The 18,395-nt window shown below is 47.5% G+C and overlaps 2 protein-coding genes across 6 annotated transcripts in view; both read right to left on the reverse strand.

Moving 5' to 3' along the window:
* Positions 1-1,094: 1,094 nt before the first annotated feature.
* Positions 1,095-16,870, reverse strand: ACER1 (alkaline ceramidase 1). 5 transcript variants are annotated; one of them, XM_060181529.1, is made up of 6 exons: positions 16,716-16,870; positions 9,739-9,853; positions 9,504-9,645; positions 9,070-9,207; positions 3,173-3,383; positions 1,095-2,267 (listed from the first exon to the last, which is right to left on the reverse strand). In XM_060181529.1, the coding sequence occupies exons 1-6, from the start codon at positions 16,806-16,808 to the stop codon at positions 1,857-1,859; spliced, it is 1,110 nt and encodes a 369-aa protein (XP_060037512.1). In that variant the 5' UTR covers positions 16,809-16,870; the 3' UTR covers positions 1,095-1,856. The 5 variants fall into 5 exon arrangements, with proteins under 5 accessions (XP_060037512.1, XP_060037514.1, XP_060037513.1 ...); XM_060181531.1 differs by having other exon boundaries at positions 9,739-9,945; positions 16,716-16,855; XM_060181530.1 differs by having other exon boundaries at positions 9,739-9,942; positions 16,716-16,850.
* Positions 1,848-18,395, reverse strand: part of LOC103115078 (alkaline ceramidase 1-like) — a 37,718-nt gene continuing 21,170 nt past the window's right edge. Inside the window, exon 7 of the transcript XR_009547302.1 lies at positions 1,848-1,979. The gene's annotated coding sequence lies outside the window, so the exon portion shown is untranslated. The remainder of the gene's footprint in view (positions 1,980-18,395) is intronic.

Consider the following 18,395-nt stretch of genomic DNA (forward strand, 5'->3'; position numbering starts at 1 on the left):
TCATCCTTCATGGACCTGTATTCTCCCCACCCACCCACCCCAGAGTCTTTTACTTGGGGGCAATATGCCAATTCCATTTCAGGTTCTACTTGTGTTTTCTTTTCTGATCTTGTTTTTCAACTTCTGCCTGAGACTGAGATTATCCCATATTCATCCTTCTGTTTCTGACTTATTTCACTCAACATGATTTTTTCAAGGTCCATCCAAGATCGGCTGAAAATGGTGAAGTCACCATTTTTTACAGCTGAGTAGTATTCCATTGTGTATATAGACCACAACTTGCTCAGTCACTCATCTGTTGTTGGACACCTGGGTTGCTTCCAGGTTTGGGAAATTACAAATTGTGCTGCCAAGAACATATGTGTACACAGATCTTTTTGGATGGGTGTGTTGGGTTCCTTAGGATATATCCCCAGGAGAGGGATTGCAGGATCATAGGGTAGGTCCATTTCTAGCCTTCTGAGAGTTCTCCAGACTGTTCTCCACAGAGGTTGGACTAATTTACATTCCCACCAGCAGTGCAGGAGGGTTCCTTTGACTCCACAACCTCTCCAGCATTTGCTGCTGTTACCTTTTCTGATGTATGACATTCTCACAGGAGTGAAGTGATATCTCGTTGTTGTCTTTATTTGCTTATCTCTGACAATCAGAGACTTGGAGCATTTTTTCATGTGTTTCTCAGCCTTTTGGATCTCTTCTGTGGTGAATATTCTGTCCAAGTCCTCCCCCCATTTTTGGATGGGGTTATTTGTTGTCTTGTTGTTGAGTCTGGCAAGATCTTTATATATGTTGGTTATTAAACTCTTATCTGATGTATGGCATGTAAAGATCTTCTCACATTCTGTGAGGGGTCTCTTGGTTTGGGTAGTGGTTTCTTTTGCTGTGCAGAAGCTTTTTAATTTGATGTAGTCCCATAGGTTTATACTTGCCTTAGTCTTCTTGGATTTTTTTTTTTTTTTAAACAAGGACACTGCTCAGCTCTGGCTTGTGGTTGGTGCTGGGGATGGAACCTAGAACTTTGGAGCCTCAGGCAGGAGAGTCTCTTTGCATAACCATTATGCTATCTACCCCCGCCCAACTCTTTTTTTAATATATATATTTTATTATTTTTATTTATTTATTGAATAGAGACAAGCAGATTTTTTTTTAACCATAACACTTCTCAGCCCTGGCTTTTGGTGGTTCAGGAGATTGAATCTGGGACTTGGGAGCCTCAGGCATGAAAGTCTCTTTTCAGAGCCATCATGCTATCTAACCACCCCCCTCCTCCAACAGCCAGAAATTGAGAGTAAGGGGGAGAGAGAGAGAGAGAAAGAGAGAGAGAGGGAGAGGGAGAGGGAGAGGGAGAAAGAGAGAGAGAGAGAGAGAGAGAGAGAGAGAGAGAGAGAGGGAGAGGGACCTGCAGCCCTGCTTCACCACTCTTGAAGCTTTCCCCCTGCAGGTGAGGACCAGAGGCTTGAACCTGGGTCCTTGTGCACTATAACATGTGCACTCAACCAGGTGTGCCACCACTTGGCCCCTTCCTTTCTTTCTTCCTCTCTTTCTTTCTTTCTTTCTTTCTTTCTTTCTTTCTTTCCTTTTGTCACCAAAGCCCTGCTCAGCTCTGGCTGATGGTCATGCTGGGGACTGAACCTCGGACCTTGGAACTTCATGCTGGAAAGTCTTTTGCAGAACCTTGATGCTATTTCCCCAGCCTGGGTGGTAATGGTGGTGGTTGGGGGGGAGGGGACACTTCTCTAGCACCAGGTAGCATCATGTCAAGGCCAAGTCCAGGGCCTAAGAAGCAGTTACCAGTCAGGAGTCTTTCTAAGGTGTTGGGGGACTGAGCCCCAGCTAGAGGGCTGACCCAGTAGATGTCACATGACCACAGCCCAACCCCAACACATGTGACTACAGAGACGTCGTCGTGGAGGGAGGTCAAGGGCAGGGGATGGAGGCAGCCACTGCAGGGTCATTGGAAGCAGAGCACAGAGAGGCACCTGCGTCCATCCCCTGCCTTGGAGCCTGGGCCATGCAGGACAGGAAGCAGGGAGGGAGCTGGAGGCGGGGGGGGGGGGGGGGGGGCTCTCGCTAGCTGGCACAGGGGTGCTGGTCGACCTCAGCAGTCCTTGGCGTCCTCGCCTAGCTCCACGTAGGGCAGCCCCACGGGCCAGCTGTCCCGGGGCCAGTAGCGCAGCCTGACCATCTCCTCGGGCATCTCGTACCTTGCGTCCACCATGGCCATGGTGACCATGGCGTAGGGGAAGGTGAGGCTGATGAGGACATGCCTGAGGGACAGAGAGAGGGAGGGAGAAAGAGAGGGAAAGGGGAGGGGTGAAGGCCCTATGTGTCCCTGCACTGGGGGCGGGGAGATGGCATAGCTGTAGGGTGCAGGGCTTGCATGGATGGGTGGATGGATGAAAGGATGGATGGATGGATGGATGGATGAATGATTGGATATATGATGGAAGAATAGATGATGGATGGATGGGTGAATGAATGGATGGGTGGATTGTAGGTGAAGGATGGATGGATAGATGGATGATGGATGCATAGGTGGATAATGGATGGATGGATGGATGATGGATGGATAGATGGATGATTGGATAGATGATGGATGAATAGATGATGGATGGATGGGTGGATGGATGGATGGATAGATAGATGGATAATGGATGGATGGATGATGGCTGGCTGGCTGGATGGATGCATGGATCGTGGATGGATGGATGGATGGATAGATGGATGAGTCAATGAATGGATACATGGATGGATAACGGATGGATGAGTAGAAGGAGGGAGGGATGATTTAATATATGGTGGGATGGATGGGTGAAAAGATGTATTTTCATGTGAAAAAAACAGAGTGTTGTATGGCTGGATCAATGGATGGATGATTGGGTAAATGAAGAGGTGAGTGAGTGCATGAATATATATACATATATATATATATATATATAAGATATATAAGTGAACAGATAAATCTAATGAACTACCGCATTATCACTGCACGTGAAGTCAGATTTCTGCTCCCACCCCCCCATCCTTCTTTCCAACACCGCTGGTCCCGATTCCCAGGTGACCTCGAGTCTCTGAACCCTCCCAGACTGCCACCACCCCTCCGCAGGCCCCCGCTCCACGCTCCAGCACGGTGACCCTCTGGTCCCAGCCCTCACCCCGGGCAGGTGCTCACCAGATGCTGTGTAGGTAGGGGAAGTGGATTCGCTGCCAGAAACTGCAGAGGACACGGTCGCTGACCCAGCTGGTCACCGCGAGCAACCACAAGACCACCGAGACCTCCATCAGGTGTCGGATGTCCTTGTTGTTGGTCCTGGGGGAGGAGGAGGCAGGTCAGAGGCCCACGGTAGGGCTGACAGGAAACTCCTCCATCCAGGGAGATGTGTCTGAGAGAGAAGAGGCATGTGGCACCTCGTCTGTGTTCCTGCTCTGCTCAGTCTCCCCGAGTGTCTACAGAGTGCTGGGTGCAAGTCTTAATTCTGAGAAGGGTGGGGGGGACCTGAAGCTGGGGAGATATGCAGAAGTAGTGCCCCAGCCTTTCATGCCTGATACTTCCAGGTATAATCTCTGGACAGCTGTGGGGACCACGGCATCTTCCTGTCTCTAGCTGAATGGGAAAGTCCGTCTGAGAGTGGTGGGGTAACTTTTGTTTGAGACCTCGACTCCTCACATGAAGCGGGAGGGGACATGACACAAATGGCAAAGTTAGTGAAGCCTTAACACAGAGATTTGGGTGGTAGAAACATCTAAGGATTTATAACATATGAGAGAGATAGAGAGAGAAGAAAAATCAAGTAGACTCCATTAAGTGCAGGTGGCACAAAGCGCAAAGACCAGCATAAGGATCCTGGTTCGAGCCCCCGGCTCCCCACCTGCAGGGGAGTCGCTTCCCAGGTGGTGAAGCAGATCTGCAGGTGTCTGTCTTTCTTTTTTATTTTTTTATTTTTTTATTTTTATTTAAGAAAGGATTAATTAACAAAACCATAGGGTAGGAGGGGTACAACTCCACACAATTCCCACCGCCCAATCTCCATATCCCACCCCCTCCCCCGATAGCTTTCCCATTCTCTATCCCTCTGGGAGCATGGACCCAGGGTCATTGAGGGTTGCAGAAGGTAGAAGGTCTGGCTTCTGTAATTGCTTCCTCGCTGAACATGGGCGTTGACTGGTCGGTCCATACTCCCAGTCTGCCTCTCTCTTTCCCTAGTAGGATGGGTCTCTGGGGTGTCTGTCTTTCTCTCCCCCTCTCTGTCTTCCCCTCCTCTCTCCATTTCTCTCTGTCCCATATAAAAACGACGGCATCAACAACAATAATAATTACAACAACAATAAAAAACAACAAGGACAACAAAAGGGAAAATTAAAAGAATTTTTAAAAAAAGAAAGTAGACTCCAGATAAAACAACAAGGACAACAAAAAGGGAATGAATAAATAAATAAATATTTAAAATAGAAAGTAGACACCTAGTACAGGTCCCAGATGGATGACAGAGGACCTAGTGGGGGGTGTATTGTTATATGGGAATCTGGGGAATGTTATGCATGTACAAACTATTGTATTTACTGTTGAATGTAAAATATTAATTCCCCAATAAAGAAATAAAAGAAAAAAAGAAAGTAGACTCCAAAGTCCCAGGTTCAATCTCTTGCACCACTATAAGCCAGAGCTGAACAGTACTTTGATAAAAGTGGGGGGGTGGAGAAAGGAAAGAGAGAAAGAAAAAAAATGAAGAGGAAGAGAAATAAAGAGAGAGGAAGAAAGAAAGAAAGAAGTAAGTAACAGGCTGGGGAAACAGCATAACAGTTCTACAAAGGACTTTCATGCCTGAGGCTCTGAAGTCCCAGGTTGAATCTCCTCTACCACCACCAGCTGATTAGGGCTCTGGGAGAGAGAGAGAGAATGAAAAAAGAAGAGAGAGAACAGATGGATGGATTGAAGGATGAATGGATGGATGAAGAAGAAATAAAGAAAGAGAGAAAGAGGGAGAGAGAGAGAAAGAGAGAGGCTGAATGGTGTTAAGCACACATAGTATGAACCACAAGGCCCGGTGCAAGGATCCCAGTTCAAGCCCCCGGCTCCCAGCCTGCAGGGGGAGTCGCTTCACAAGTGGTGAAGCAGGTCTGCAGGGGTCTCTCTCTCCTCTCCTCCTCTCTCAACTTCTCTCTTCCATATCAAAAAATAAAAATAAATGGCTGGCTACAGCAGAGTGGATTCATAGTGTATGAACTACAGGAGAGTGGATTCATAGTGCATAAACCGAGCCCCAGTGATAACCCTGGAGACAAAAAAAAAAAAAAAAAAAAAAAAGAAAAGAAAAAAAGGCGGGGGGAAGAGCAAGAAAAAAGAAAGTCACAGGGAAGTGAAAGGGAGCAGCTCTCCAGATCCACTCACCAACCTTTTGGGCACCAGATGAGGGGAGCACTCAGGACAAAGGTTGAGTGGGAAGGGGTAAGATGCGCTTGACCCCAGCATGAGCTACTCTGACGCTAAAAAATAAAATTAGGGGGTCGGGCGGTAGTGCAGCGGGTTAAGCGCACGTGACGCAAAGCTCAGGGACTGGCGTAAGGATCCCAGTTTGAGCCCCCAGCTCCCCACCTGCAGGGGAGTCGCTTCACAGGCAGTGAAGCAGGTCTGCAGGTGTCTGTCTTTCTCTCCCCCCTCTCTCTCCTCCTCCTCTCTCCATTTCTCTCTGTGCTATCCAACAACGAACAACATCAATAATGGCAATAATAATAACCACAATGAGGCTACAACAACAAGGGCAACAAAAAGGGGGGAAAATGGCCTCCAGGAGCGGTGGATTCATGGTGCAAGCACCGAGCCCAGCAATAACCCTGGAGGAAAAAAAATAAATTAATTAAATTAAATTAAGGGAGTCGGGTGGTAGCGCAGCGGGTTAAGCACAAGTGGCACAAAGCACAAGGACCAGCATAAGGATCCCAGTTTGAGCCCCTGGCTCCCCACCTGCAGGGGGGTCACTTCACAAGCAGTAAAGCAGGTCTGCAGGTGTCTGTCTTTCTTTCCCCCTCTCTATCTTCCCCTCCTCTCTCCATTTTTCTCTGTCCTATCCAAAACAACAGCAATGTCAATAATAATAATGACAACAACAAGGGCAACAAAAATGGGGAAAATGGCCCTGTAGGAGCAGTGGATTCCTACTGCAGGCACTGAGCTCCAGCAATGACCCTGGAGGCAAAAAAAAAAAAAAAAAAAGTAATCAGGCTGGTATTTTTATATTTCCCTCATGTTTGGGAGCTACTCTCTGCCCTGTTCCAGCTTTCTAGTCCTTTCTCAAGGCGGGGCTACAGAGCAGCAGCAGCTGTGTTTCTCTCCTCTCCTCTCCTGGATCAACTAGGAATACCAAAGGAGACCACCTGGGACCACAGCAAGACAGGACTAGAATGACAACAATGAGATACCACTTCACTCCTGTGAGAATGTCATACATCAGAAAAGGTAACAGCAGCAAATGCTGGAGAGGGTGTGGGGTCAAAGGACCCCTCCTGCACTGCTGGTGGGAATGCAAATTGGTCCAACCTCTGTGGAGAACTCTCAGAAGGCTAGAAATGGACCTGCCCTATGATCCTGCCATTCCTCTCCTGGGGATAGATCCTAAGGAACCCAACACATCCATCCAGAAAGATCTGTGTACACATATGTTCTTGGCAGCACAATTTGTAATAGCCAAAACCTGGAAGCAACCCAGCTGTCCAACAACAGATGAGTGGCTGAGCAAGTTGTGGTCTAGATACACAATGGAATACTACTCAGCTATGAAAATGGTGACTTCACTGTTTTCAGCCTATCTTGGATGGACCTTGAAAAATTCATGTGAAGTGAAATAAGTCAGAAACAGAAGGCAGAAAATGAAAAAGAAGAACCCGAACTGGAATTGGCATGTTGCACCAAAGTAAAAGACTCTGGGGTGGGGGTGGGGGTGGGGGGGAAATACCCGTCCAAGAAGGATGACAGAGGACCTAATGGGGGTTGTATTGTTAGATGGAAAACTGGGAAATGTTATGCATGTAAAAACTATTGTACTTACTGTCGAATGTAAAATATTAATTCCCTAATAAAGAAATTTAAAAGAAAAGAAAAAGAAAGAAGGAAGAAAGAAAGAAAGATAATAGGGAAGCTTGCAATGGAGGGGACGGGACAGAGAACTCGCAGTCTTGCTAATCCTTATTACATTGCTAATAAAAAAAAACAGAAGAGGGAGACGGACAGTGGCACAGCGGGTTAAGTGCACATGGTGCAAAGCACAAGGACCAGTGTAAGGATCATGGACAGTTTGAGCCCCCAGCTTCACAGGCAGTGAAGCAGGTCTGCAGGTGTCTATCTTTCTCTCCCCTCCTCTGTCTTCCCCTCCTCTCTCTATTTCTCTCTGTCCTATCCAACAACAATAGCAATACCAATAATAACCACAACAAGGGAAACAAAAATGGGAAGAAAAAAAAAAAGGCCTTCAGGAGCAGTGGATTCAAGGTGCAGACACCAAGCCCCAGTGATAACTCTCGAGGCAAAAAATAAAAATAAAAAAAATTTAAAAACTAGCCAGACTAATCTGGAAAGCAAGCTGTTATCAAATCAGAGGTCTGAAGAAAGAGGGAGAGGAGAAGGGAGGAGCTGTTAGGAAACAAAGTGGCCCTAAATGTCTGTATTTACATAAGAAGGCACCTTTGAGAAACAGGAGGGATGTCAATGTGAACTGAACATTAGACACTATTTGAAAGAATTGTTGACTGTGTGTGTGTGTGTGTGTGTGTGTGTGTGTGTGTGTGCATAGTCTCCACCTATCTTTCCAGATCTTTATCTACTATTCTCTACTCTGTTCTATGCTCCAGGGCTCCAAGGGAAGACTAACTAAACTTGCTGGAAGTGAGGGTGAGTATGGTGGTCCAGTTGGACTGGCCAATAGATTCCAATTGGATTGGCCTATGGTTTTTAATTGGGTTGGTCACTGATCTGCTGTTGGATCAATGGCTTCCGCTGAGTTGACCAATGATGTCTCCTTGGGTTGACCAATGGCTTCCATTGAGTTGACCAATGATGTCTCCTTGGATTGACCAATGGCTTCCACTGGGTTGACCAACTTTTCTCTTTCCTTTGACCAGTGGCTTCCATGCAGGTTGACCACTGGTTTTTACTTGGGTTGACATATGATTTCCACTTAGATTGACCCATGGTTAGTTTAGTCTGATGACCAGCTGATGCGTGGACAAATTGCAAGGTGGAGAAGGGGGGAGTCCTGTGCCCTCAGTCACCTGTCATTTGATCACCTGCTACCTTGTAAGCAATCACTCACTCAATCAATCAATCTTGAGCTTGTCTGTCTGTCAGCTGATTTACTAACCAACCAATAAACAGTCAACCAACACAACTAGTTAACCTATCCACTGATGCACTGCAGTTGTATGAACGCAAACATTTTTGGGGAAGAAAAACCATCACAGGGAGCCGGGCTGTAGCACAGCGGGTTAAGCGCAGGTGGCGCAAAGCACAAGGACCGGCATAAGGATCCCGGTTCGAACCCCGGCTCCCCACCTGCAGGGGAGTCGCTTCACAGGCGGTGAAGCAGGTCTGCAGGTGTCTGTCTCTCCCCCTCTCTGTCTTCCCCTCCTCTCTCCATTTCTCTCTGTCCTATCCAACAACAATGACAACAACAACAATAATAACTACAACAATAAAACAACAAGGGCAACAAAAGGGAATAAATAAATAAAATAAATATTAAAAAAAAGAAAAACTAGAATAAATTTAATCTAGAAAAAAAAAAAAAAAGAAAAACCATCACAAAGTGACACACTCTGTATTCAGGCAGTCATGTCTATCTTTCTCTCCCCCTCTCTGTCTTCCCCTCCTCTCTCCATTTCTCTCTGTCCTATCCAACAATGATGACATCAATAACAACAATAATAACTACAACACTAAAAACAACAAGGGCAACAAAAGGGAATAAATGAGTGAATGAATAAGTACACAAATAAATAAATACTGGACACTGGGTGGGAGTCACCTCCCCCAGGAAACTGTACCACCACCCCCCACCCGCTCCTACGCCTAGCACCTACTTCTTATACTCCCAGAACACGAGGTAGAGGATGTGGAGGGCAATGCTGTTGAGGGCGTAGGCATTGACGGTGGGCCTCAGGAAGGTCAAGAAGGTGCTGACCACAGTGGTGATGAAGACCAGGTAGACGAAGTGATTTCTGGAGGAAGCCAAAGGTGGGGAGGAAGGACTCTGCTGTAGAAGGGGTGGGTGGGGCAAGGGCCTGGGGAGGTTTGGAGAGGGACCCCCATTGTTCCAGAGCTCAGGACCTGCAGGCATGAGGTCCTGAGTTGCATTCTCCAAGCCCACTTGGGGTTGAGGAGGGTGGAGTTCAACCAGGAAGGATATGGAGAAAAGTTTAGGGGTGGACATGGACCCCAGGAGAGCTTGGGGAGAGTACCCCCTCACATGCACACACACTTGTGCAGGTGCCCCCCGCCCTGCACCCCCACCCACCTGCTTCTGTTTACAAAGGCAGGGAAGTAGCAGCGAGGCAACCAGATGCTGTAACCACTGGCCAGAAACCAAAGGATGGAGATCTCGTCCAGCAGTTGCCCCAAGAAGCTGAGCGTCATGTGGAAGTACATGGAAAACATGCCTGGAGCGATAGAGAGGAAGGCGGGCTGGTGTTCCAAGGGATCGAGCCCCTTCCCTGCCTCTGTCGCCTCCTGGGCCCCAGGACCCCACCTACCTATGACCATGAAGAGCATGCAGGTGACGTAGGTGAAGCGTGTGCGCTTCTGGGCGTAGGGGTGCATCAGGAACATCATGAGGGGCCCGAAGATGAAGAAGGTGACATTGCTGAACTGGAGGGCAGGAGGGGGGTCGTCAGGTCACCGGGGGGCAGAGGAGGGCTGTGCTTGGCCAGATCCTGGGTCGTTAACCAATCAGCCACCTGCTGCCACTCAGACAGTTAATCAAGGTAGGGCATGTCCATCTTTCAGCTAATATTAATGGCTGACCCATGGGTTCCTTCAACCAATGAGTGCACCAAGCCACAAGATTCGTTCAGCTAATGTATCTCCTCAGCCAAAATACCCATTTAGTGAATGGATCTAGTTGACCGGTGGATCTAGCTAATGACTGGATCCAGTCAGCCAATGGATCCATTCTACCAATAAGTCCAGTCAGCCAACGGATTCAACTAGTAGATCCTGTCAACCAGTGGATCTATTAGACCAAAAGACTCATTAAGTGAATGGATCTAGTTGACCAGTGGATCTAGTCAATGAATGGATCCAATCAAGTAATAGATTGAGTCAACCAACATGATCCATTCTACCAATAAGTCCAATCAACCAAGGAACTCAACGAATAGATCCTGTCAACCAATGGATCCTTTCAACCAATAGAGTCATTCAACCAATGAATTCATCCAGTCGATAGGTCCAGCCAACCAATTCACCAACCAATGGTCCATTAGATCCCAAAACTCATTAAATGAATGGATATAGTTGATTCAATCCACCAATGGATCCAATTAACCAATAGATTCATTCAACTGATGAATACGTTCTGTCAAGAGATCTGTTCAACTTAAGGATTCGTTCAGTCAATGGACCTTGAAACACCATGGCACTCGGGCTTCCCCCAGTACCATGGCATCTAACATGGGGCTCTAGGGTTCAAAACCAGGCCTCTCTCATGGCTCACTTTCTCAACTTTTGACCACAGAGATTGTTTTGTACTCTTGTGTGTTCCACAAAAGAAACAAAGAAGAAGGAGGCAGAGGAGGAGGATAAAAAGAAAGAGGGGGGGGTCGGGTGGTAGCACAGTGAGTTAAGCGCACGTGGCACAAAGCACAATGACCGGCATAAGGATCCCAATTCGAGCCCCCAGCTCCCCACCTGCAGGGGAGTCACTTCACAAGCGGTGAAGCAGGTCTGCAGGTGTCTGTCTTTCTCTCCCCCTCTCTGTCTTCCCCTCCTCTCTCCATTCCTCTCTGTCCTATCCAACAATGACGACATCAACAATAATAATAATAACCACAACAAGGCTACAACAACAAGGGCAACAAAAGGGGAAAAAAAAAAAAAAGGCCTCTAGGAGCAGTGGATTCATGGTGCAGAAGCCGAGCCCCAGCAATAACCCTGGAGACCAAAAAAAAAAAAAAAATGGAACTACTGGTTCGAGCCCCCGGCTCCCCACCTGCAGGGGAGTCACTTTACAGGTGGTAAAGCAGGTCTGCAGGTGTCTATCTTTCTCTTCCCTTCTCTGTCTTCCCCTCCTCTCTCCATTTCTCTCTGTCCTATCTAACAACAAGGACATCAATAACAACTACAATAATAACTACAATAATTTTTTTAAAAAAAGGGCAACAAAAGAGAATAAATAAATAACTATATTAAAAAAATGGAACTACCTTATGATCCAGCAATCCCACTCTTGGGCATCTATCCAGTGGACACTCAAACACTAATTAAAAGGGACACACGCACCCCTGTGTTTACAGTTGCATTATTCACAACAGCCAAAGAGTGGAAGCAGCCTAAATGTCCATCAACATATGACTGGCTAAGGAACTTATGGGATACAGATCCCATGGGATATTACTCAGCCATCAAAAAAGATAATATTGTGTCCTTGGGGACAAAATAGATGTTACTGGAGGTGATGATGCTTAGAGAAATAAGTAAAGTGATGAAAGACTGGGGCTGTAGCACAGCAGGTTAAGCGCACATGGCACGAAGCACAAGGACCCGCGTAAGGATCCCAGTTCGAGCCCCCGGCTCCCCACCTGTAAGGGGGTCACTTCACAGGCAGTGAAGCAGGTCTGCAGGTGTCTGTCTTTCTCTCCCTCCTCTCTCTGTCTTCCCCTCCTCTCTTATTTTCTCTCTGTCCTATCCAACAATGACATCAGTAACAACAATAACAATAATAACAACAACAAAGGTAACAAAAATGGGAGGGAATGGCCTCCAGGAGCAATGGATTCATAGTGCAGGCCCCAGCGATAACCCTAGAGGGGGAAAAAAAAAGAAAGAAAGAAAGAAAGAAAGAAAGAAAGAAAGAAAGAAAGAAAGACAATTACCAAATGGTTTCACTCCTGGGTGGGATCTAGGGATCTGATTCTCATGAACTTGGAAAAAAAAATACCAAAAACAAGCAAAATAGTTTCTAAGCTTTTGGGGAGACATCTGGTGGTTTTTGCTGGGAGGGTATGGACACAAAACTCTGGTGGTGGGTGTGAAACTAGCCTCTATCATCTTACACATTTTTAAAGTACTTATTATTATTTTATATTTGTTTATTTATTTTCCTTTTTGTTGCCCTTGTTTTTTATTGTTGTTGTAGTTATTATTGTTGTTGTTATTGATGTCATTGTTGTTGGATAGGACAGAGAGAAATGGAGAGAGGAAGGGAAGACAGAGAGGGGGAGAGAAAGATAGACACCTGCAGACCTGCTTCACCCCCTGTGAAGCGACTCACCTGCAGGTGGGGAGCCAGGGGCTCGAACTGAGATTCTCACGCCTGTCCTTGTGCTATGCGCCATGTGCACTTAACCTCCTATGCTACCACCTGGCTCCCCATCTTACACATTTTACTGTGTCTTGTAACCTTCTATTAATCAGAAATTTAAAAAATGGCTTGAAGGGGAGGCGGGGAAAGAAGAGAATCAAGAAGATACAGTTCAGTATCACACAAGCCAGAGCTTCTCTCCCTCTCTCTGTCCTTTCTCGTAAACCAATTCATGAATTCAATCTGGGTTTCAAAGAGAGAGAGAGAGAAATCTCTGTGTTCCCCCCCCTTCTTGAGTTCAAAACAAGATTGATCTTGTCTGGCAATAAGGGGCTAGAACTCTGAGTGGTTGAGTAACTTTCTCTGAGGTTAACCAGCACAGGAGCCGCTCAGACTTGTTATTATCATTATTACTTTTTTTTTTTTTCACTCATCATCCCTTGAAAGGTCAGCTGGCTAAATAGACAAGTGACTCACAGAGGACTCTCCTGTTCCTTGATTGTGTTGTCTGATGTCTCTCTCTCTCTCCCTCTCCCTCTCCCTCTCTCTCTCTCTCTCTCTTCCTTTCCTCGCCCCCAGTATCAGTGTGATTGGAGGAAAAAAAAAAAAGCATTGGTTCCAAGGAGCTTAGAAGCCCTGGTGATGACACATGAATAGATAACTACATAGATCAACGAATTCCTATACTGGCCACCTGGGAGGGGGCACCATGGATAAAGCATTGGAGTCTCCAGCCTGAGGTCGTGAGTTCGATTCCCGGCATCGCACGTGCCAGAGGGACACTCAGCTTCTCTGTCATTCAGAGATAAGGTAGTTCATATCAAACATGAAAACAAAGGCAATCGTAATAGGCAGGATTTCAAGGAGAGAGAGACAGAGACAGAGAGAAAGAGAGAGAGAGGAGTAGCCAGCTTTATTCTGACCTTTGAGGGAGAAAAGAACCAAAGGTTTCTCAGAGATCTTCTCCTGAGAGACCTGCCCCAGGCTTGGAAGGCAGCAGAAGCAAGCCAGGAGGTTCCAGGAGATAACATCTCAGCCGCCCAAGTGTCGTGGTCACCACCCTCCCTGCCCTGGGGGTGGGGGAGCAGGTTTCCCAACTAGTGAGCCCCACCCAGACTTGCCACACAGGTAGGGGCCCTGCCTGGGAGCGTCCTCAGCCACCTGGTTCAGATGCACAGACACATCACGTGAGCTGGGTTCCTGCTTCATCCATCCATCCATCCATCCACCCATCCATCCATCCATCCATCCATCCATCCATCCATTCCCTCGCCTGTTCATTCACTCAGTCATTCATTCACAGACTCCTTCTTTCATATGTCTGGTCGTTCACTGATTTGCTCACTCATCCATTCATCCACTCACTCATTCACTTGTTCATTCATTCCCTTATTCCTTCCTTCATTTCCTCACTCCTTCATCTGTTGGCTAGTCATTTGCTTAATACACCTTCCTCCCTCCACTTGTTCATTCATACTCCCACCTAGTTGTTCATGTACTCATTCATATATTAAAGCCAGATTTCATTGATTCATTTGTTCATTCATCTGTTCAGCCACTCATCTATTCATTCATTCATTAATTCATTCATCTGTTTGTTCATTTACTCATAGAAGTCATCCTTTCTTCCTTTGTTTATTTGTTCTTGCATTCATTTGTTCATTAATAAATTAATTCTCGGGCAGGGGTAGATAGCCTAATGGTTATGCAAAGAGACTCTCATGCCTGAGGTTCCAAAGTCCCAGGTTCAATCCCCTACACCACCATCAGCCAGAGCTGAACAGTGCTCTGGTTAAAAAAAAAAAATTAATTCTCTTCTCTTGTCATCACCAGGGCTACAGCAGAGAGAGAGAGAAGGGAGGGAGGGAGAGAGGGAGAGAGGGAGAGAAAGGAAGAGAGGGTGAGAGAGGGAGAGAGAGAGAGAGGGATAAAAGAGAGGGAGAGAGAGAGAGGGAAAGAGAGAAGGAGACAGAGAGAGGGAGAGAGACAAAGAGAGAGAGAGAGAAAGAGAGACCACAGCACTGAGGCTCCTTCCAATACGGTGAGGGGCCGGGTTCAAGCCTGGATCACAGGCATGGCAAATTAATCAGTCCTTTAACCCATCCATCCATCCACTAATCTCATTCATTCATCACATTTGCTGTTGATTTATTCACTCTCTCTCACTCCCTTGCTCACTTACACATTCCTTCTTTCCTTTTATTCATTCATTCATTCTTTCACTCATTCACTAAACACACACTCACATACACAGCTTCCTTGGTTGAAGTCCAAGTAGCAACCCAGATCAGATCAGATCGATGGGGTTTACAGTCAACAATATTTATACCCCTTTCCCATACTTGGGAGCTACTCTCTTCCCTGATCCAGCTTTCTGGTCCTTTTTCCAGCCATGACATCATCTCCCCAGACAATAACTTAGGTGCACCTGCATATCAGATGCCAGGCTCAGAAAAAGAAAAAAAAAAAACTAGTATAGCCACAGGTCCTTTGGAATATAACTAAAATATGCCTACTAGCTATCTACAAAATGGAGACACCCCCCCCCAACTCTTCATCTGCACTATTCCAGCCTTTAGGTTCATGATTGGCCAACAATTTGTTTGGCTTTGTATATTAACTCTCCAGATGCCAGCAGGATGCCGACCAGACTTCCCTGGGCAGACAACCCCACCAATGTGTCCTGAAGCTCCGCTTCCCCAGAGCCCTGCCCCACTAGGGAAAGAGAGAGACAGGCTGGGGGTATGGATCCACCTGTCAACACCCATGTTCAGCGGGGAAGCAATTCCAGAAGCCAGACCTTCCACCTTCTGCATCCCACAATGACCCTGGGTCCATCCTCCCAGAGGGATAAAGAATAGGAAAGCTGGGGGTCGGGCGGTAGCGCAGTGGGTTAAGCGCACGTGGCGCAAAGCGCAAGGACCAGCGTGAGGATCCCGGTTCGAGCCCCTGGCTCCCCACCTGCAGGGCAGTCTCTTCACAGGCAGTGAAGCAGGTCTGCAGGTGTCTGTCTTTCTCTCCTCCTCTCTGACTTCCCCTCCTCCCTCCATCTCTCTCTGTCCTATCCAACAATTACAACATCAACAACAACAATAATAACTACAACAACAATAAAATAAGGGCAACAAAAGGGAAAATAAATAATAAAAATTTTTTTTTAAAGAAAAGTTATCAGGGGAAGGGATGAGATACAGAATTCTGGTCATCAGAATTGTGTGGAGTTGTACCCCTCTTATCCTATGGTTTTTTCAGTGTTTCCTTTTTATACATAAAATAAAATTTGAAGAAAAAAAAAGAAATCCGCCTGGAATCTGCCTCCTGCCTCCCTAGGTGCAACCCCCTCCCCCAGTTTCCACCACAGGGCTGGCCGGGGGAGAGGGCTGATTCCTGCTAAGGGCAGTGACCCCCCCCATGGCCATTTTGACCAGCCTGGCACCTAGGCACCCAGGCATCATGGTCCCTGGGGGAGACATCTCCCTGCCTGGCCTTGCCCAGAAGTGGCCTGGAGCATGCCAGCCCTCCCCAGCTTCTTCTTGGGGTTGGGTGGGGGGTGGAGGTCCCCGCACGAGTCTCGTTTGCTGGGAGGGTGGAGGAGACAATGGGGGGTGGAGATCATTCATTCACTCAGGCCTGCATCCTAGTCCCTTGTGCCCTCTTATGTCTCATGGTGTGTCTGCCCTTCACCTGTTCACCTTTTCATTCAGCGGTCGTTCACTCGTTTGCTCACACATCTGTTTGTCCATCCATTCACCTACTCACTCATCGTTTGTATGGCTCATTCATTCATCCATTCATCCACACATCTGTTCATTTGCCCATCTATTCACTTGCTCACTGGCTCATCCATTCCATCATTCATTCATTCATCCACACATCTATTCCTTCACACATCTATTCAGCTGCTCATTCACTCATATCTTCCATCATTCATTCATTCATTCTTACATCTGTTCATCTGCCCATCCATTCACCTGCTTGTTCACTCACTCATCCTTTCTATGGTTCATTCACTCACTCACTCACTCACTCACTCATCTGTTCATTCATCCATCCATTCACCTCTGTTCACTCATCCTCTCTTTGGTTCATTCAAAATTGGTTCATTCATTTTTCCCTGGAGGAGAGAGAGAGAGAGAGAGAAACGGGCTGGGCAAGGAGCCCGGGCACCTGGGCACCCGGCAGCCTTGAACCCCGGTCCTGAAGCCTCACCGTGTTGTAGAACTCAGCCACCAGCGCCGAGTGCTGGAAGTTGCCCTCACACCAGTCCACCTCGGAGCTCTGGTAGGCGAAGATGCTGGGCATCCTGCCGCCACCCTGCTCCCCTGTGCCCGAGGCAGCGGGAGGAGGAAGGAGAGGAAGGAGGGAGGAGGGAGGAGTTGAGGGAGGAGGAGGGTGAAACTTGCTGGGCCAATCTGTCCCCGGCACCTGGATCGGGGCTGAGGGGTGGTGCAGCCTTGGGGAGGGGACCCTGGGTCAGAAAGCTAGGGGGGGTCCCCTGGAGTGGGAGTTAGGGGTCCCCTGGAGTGGAATGGTGGGTGTCTTGCAACATATGTCCCAGTTAGATCAGCCCCCGGAGATGAGGGCTGTGCTTGTTTGGGTCACTTTGCAGAAAGGGAAACTGAGGCAGGGAGAAAGAGAGAGAGAGAGTTAGGACCAGGCAAGGTGGGATCCAGACAGCCCTGCTGGCCACACCTGACCTCCCTCCTTCCCTCCCTCCTCCCTCCCTTCCTCCCTCCCTCCCTTCCTCCCTCCCTCCCTTCCTCCCTCCCTCCCTTCCTCCCTCCCTCCCTTCCTCCCTCCCTCCCTTCCTCCCTCCCTCCCTTCCTCCCTCCCTCCATTCCTCCCTCCCTTCCTCCCTCCCTCCCTTCCTCCCTCCCTCCCTTCCTCCCTCCCTTCCTTCCTTCCTCCCTTCCTCCCTCCCTCCCTTCCTTCCTTCCTTCCTCCCTTCCTCCCTCCCTCCCTTCCTTCCTTCTTCCTCTTCTTTTCCAGTTTCTCATTCTTCATCTCTTTCTCTTTTGTCTCTTCTTTCTCTTCTCCTTCTTCCAAACAATTTTTTATTATATTCATTTATTTATTTATTTATTTATTGGCTAGAAACATCCAGAAATCAAGAGGGAAGGAGAAATAGAGAGGGAGAGAGACAGAGAGACACACCAGCAGCCCTTCACCACTTGGGGAGATTTCCCCCTGCAAGTGGGGACTGTGAGCTCAAACCTCCATCTCCCCCTCCTTTTTCTCCTCCTCCTTCTCTTTCTCTTTCTTCTTCTACTTTTCAAATAATTCTTTCATTTATTTATAAGAGATAGAGAGGGGCCGGGAGGTGATGCACCTGGTTGAGTGCACGTTATAGTGCACAAGGACCTGAGTTCGAGCCCCTGGTCCCCACCTGCAGGGGGAAAGCTTCACAAGTGGTGAAGCAGGGCTACAGGTGTCTCTATCTCTCTTCCTCTCTATCTCCCCCTTTCCTCTTGATTTCTGACTGTCTCTATCTAATAAATAATTTTTTTTTTTACCAGAGTACTACTCAGCTCTGGCTTATGGTGGTACAGGGGATTGAACCTGGGACTTTGGAACCTCGGGCATGAGAGTCTGTTTGCATAACCATTATGCTATCTACTCCTGTCCATAAATAATTTTTTTAAGTTAAAAAAGAAAGAGAGAGACATATAGAGGAAGCAGAACCTCCCTCTGGCACCTGTGATGCTAGGGATAGAACTCAGGACCTCAGGCCTGAGAATCTGGTGCTCTGACCACTGCTCGCCATCCCAGGCCTTACGGTTTGATAATTTTCTTTATTCACTTGCCAATAAAATAGCCCAGCCTCTGTGTGGAGCTCCAGCTTAGCCTTCACACAGTTCCATATTTCTACATTCAAATTTGGGGTGGGGG

The sequence above is a fragment of the Erinaceus europaeus genome, chromosome 23 (assembly GCF_950295315.1).
Source record: "Erinaceus europaeus chromosome 23, mEriEur2.1, whole genome shotgun sequence".
Taxonomy (NCBI): domain Eukaryota; kingdom Metazoa; phylum Chordata; class Mammalia; order Eulipotyphla; family Erinaceidae; genus Erinaceus; species Erinaceus europaeus.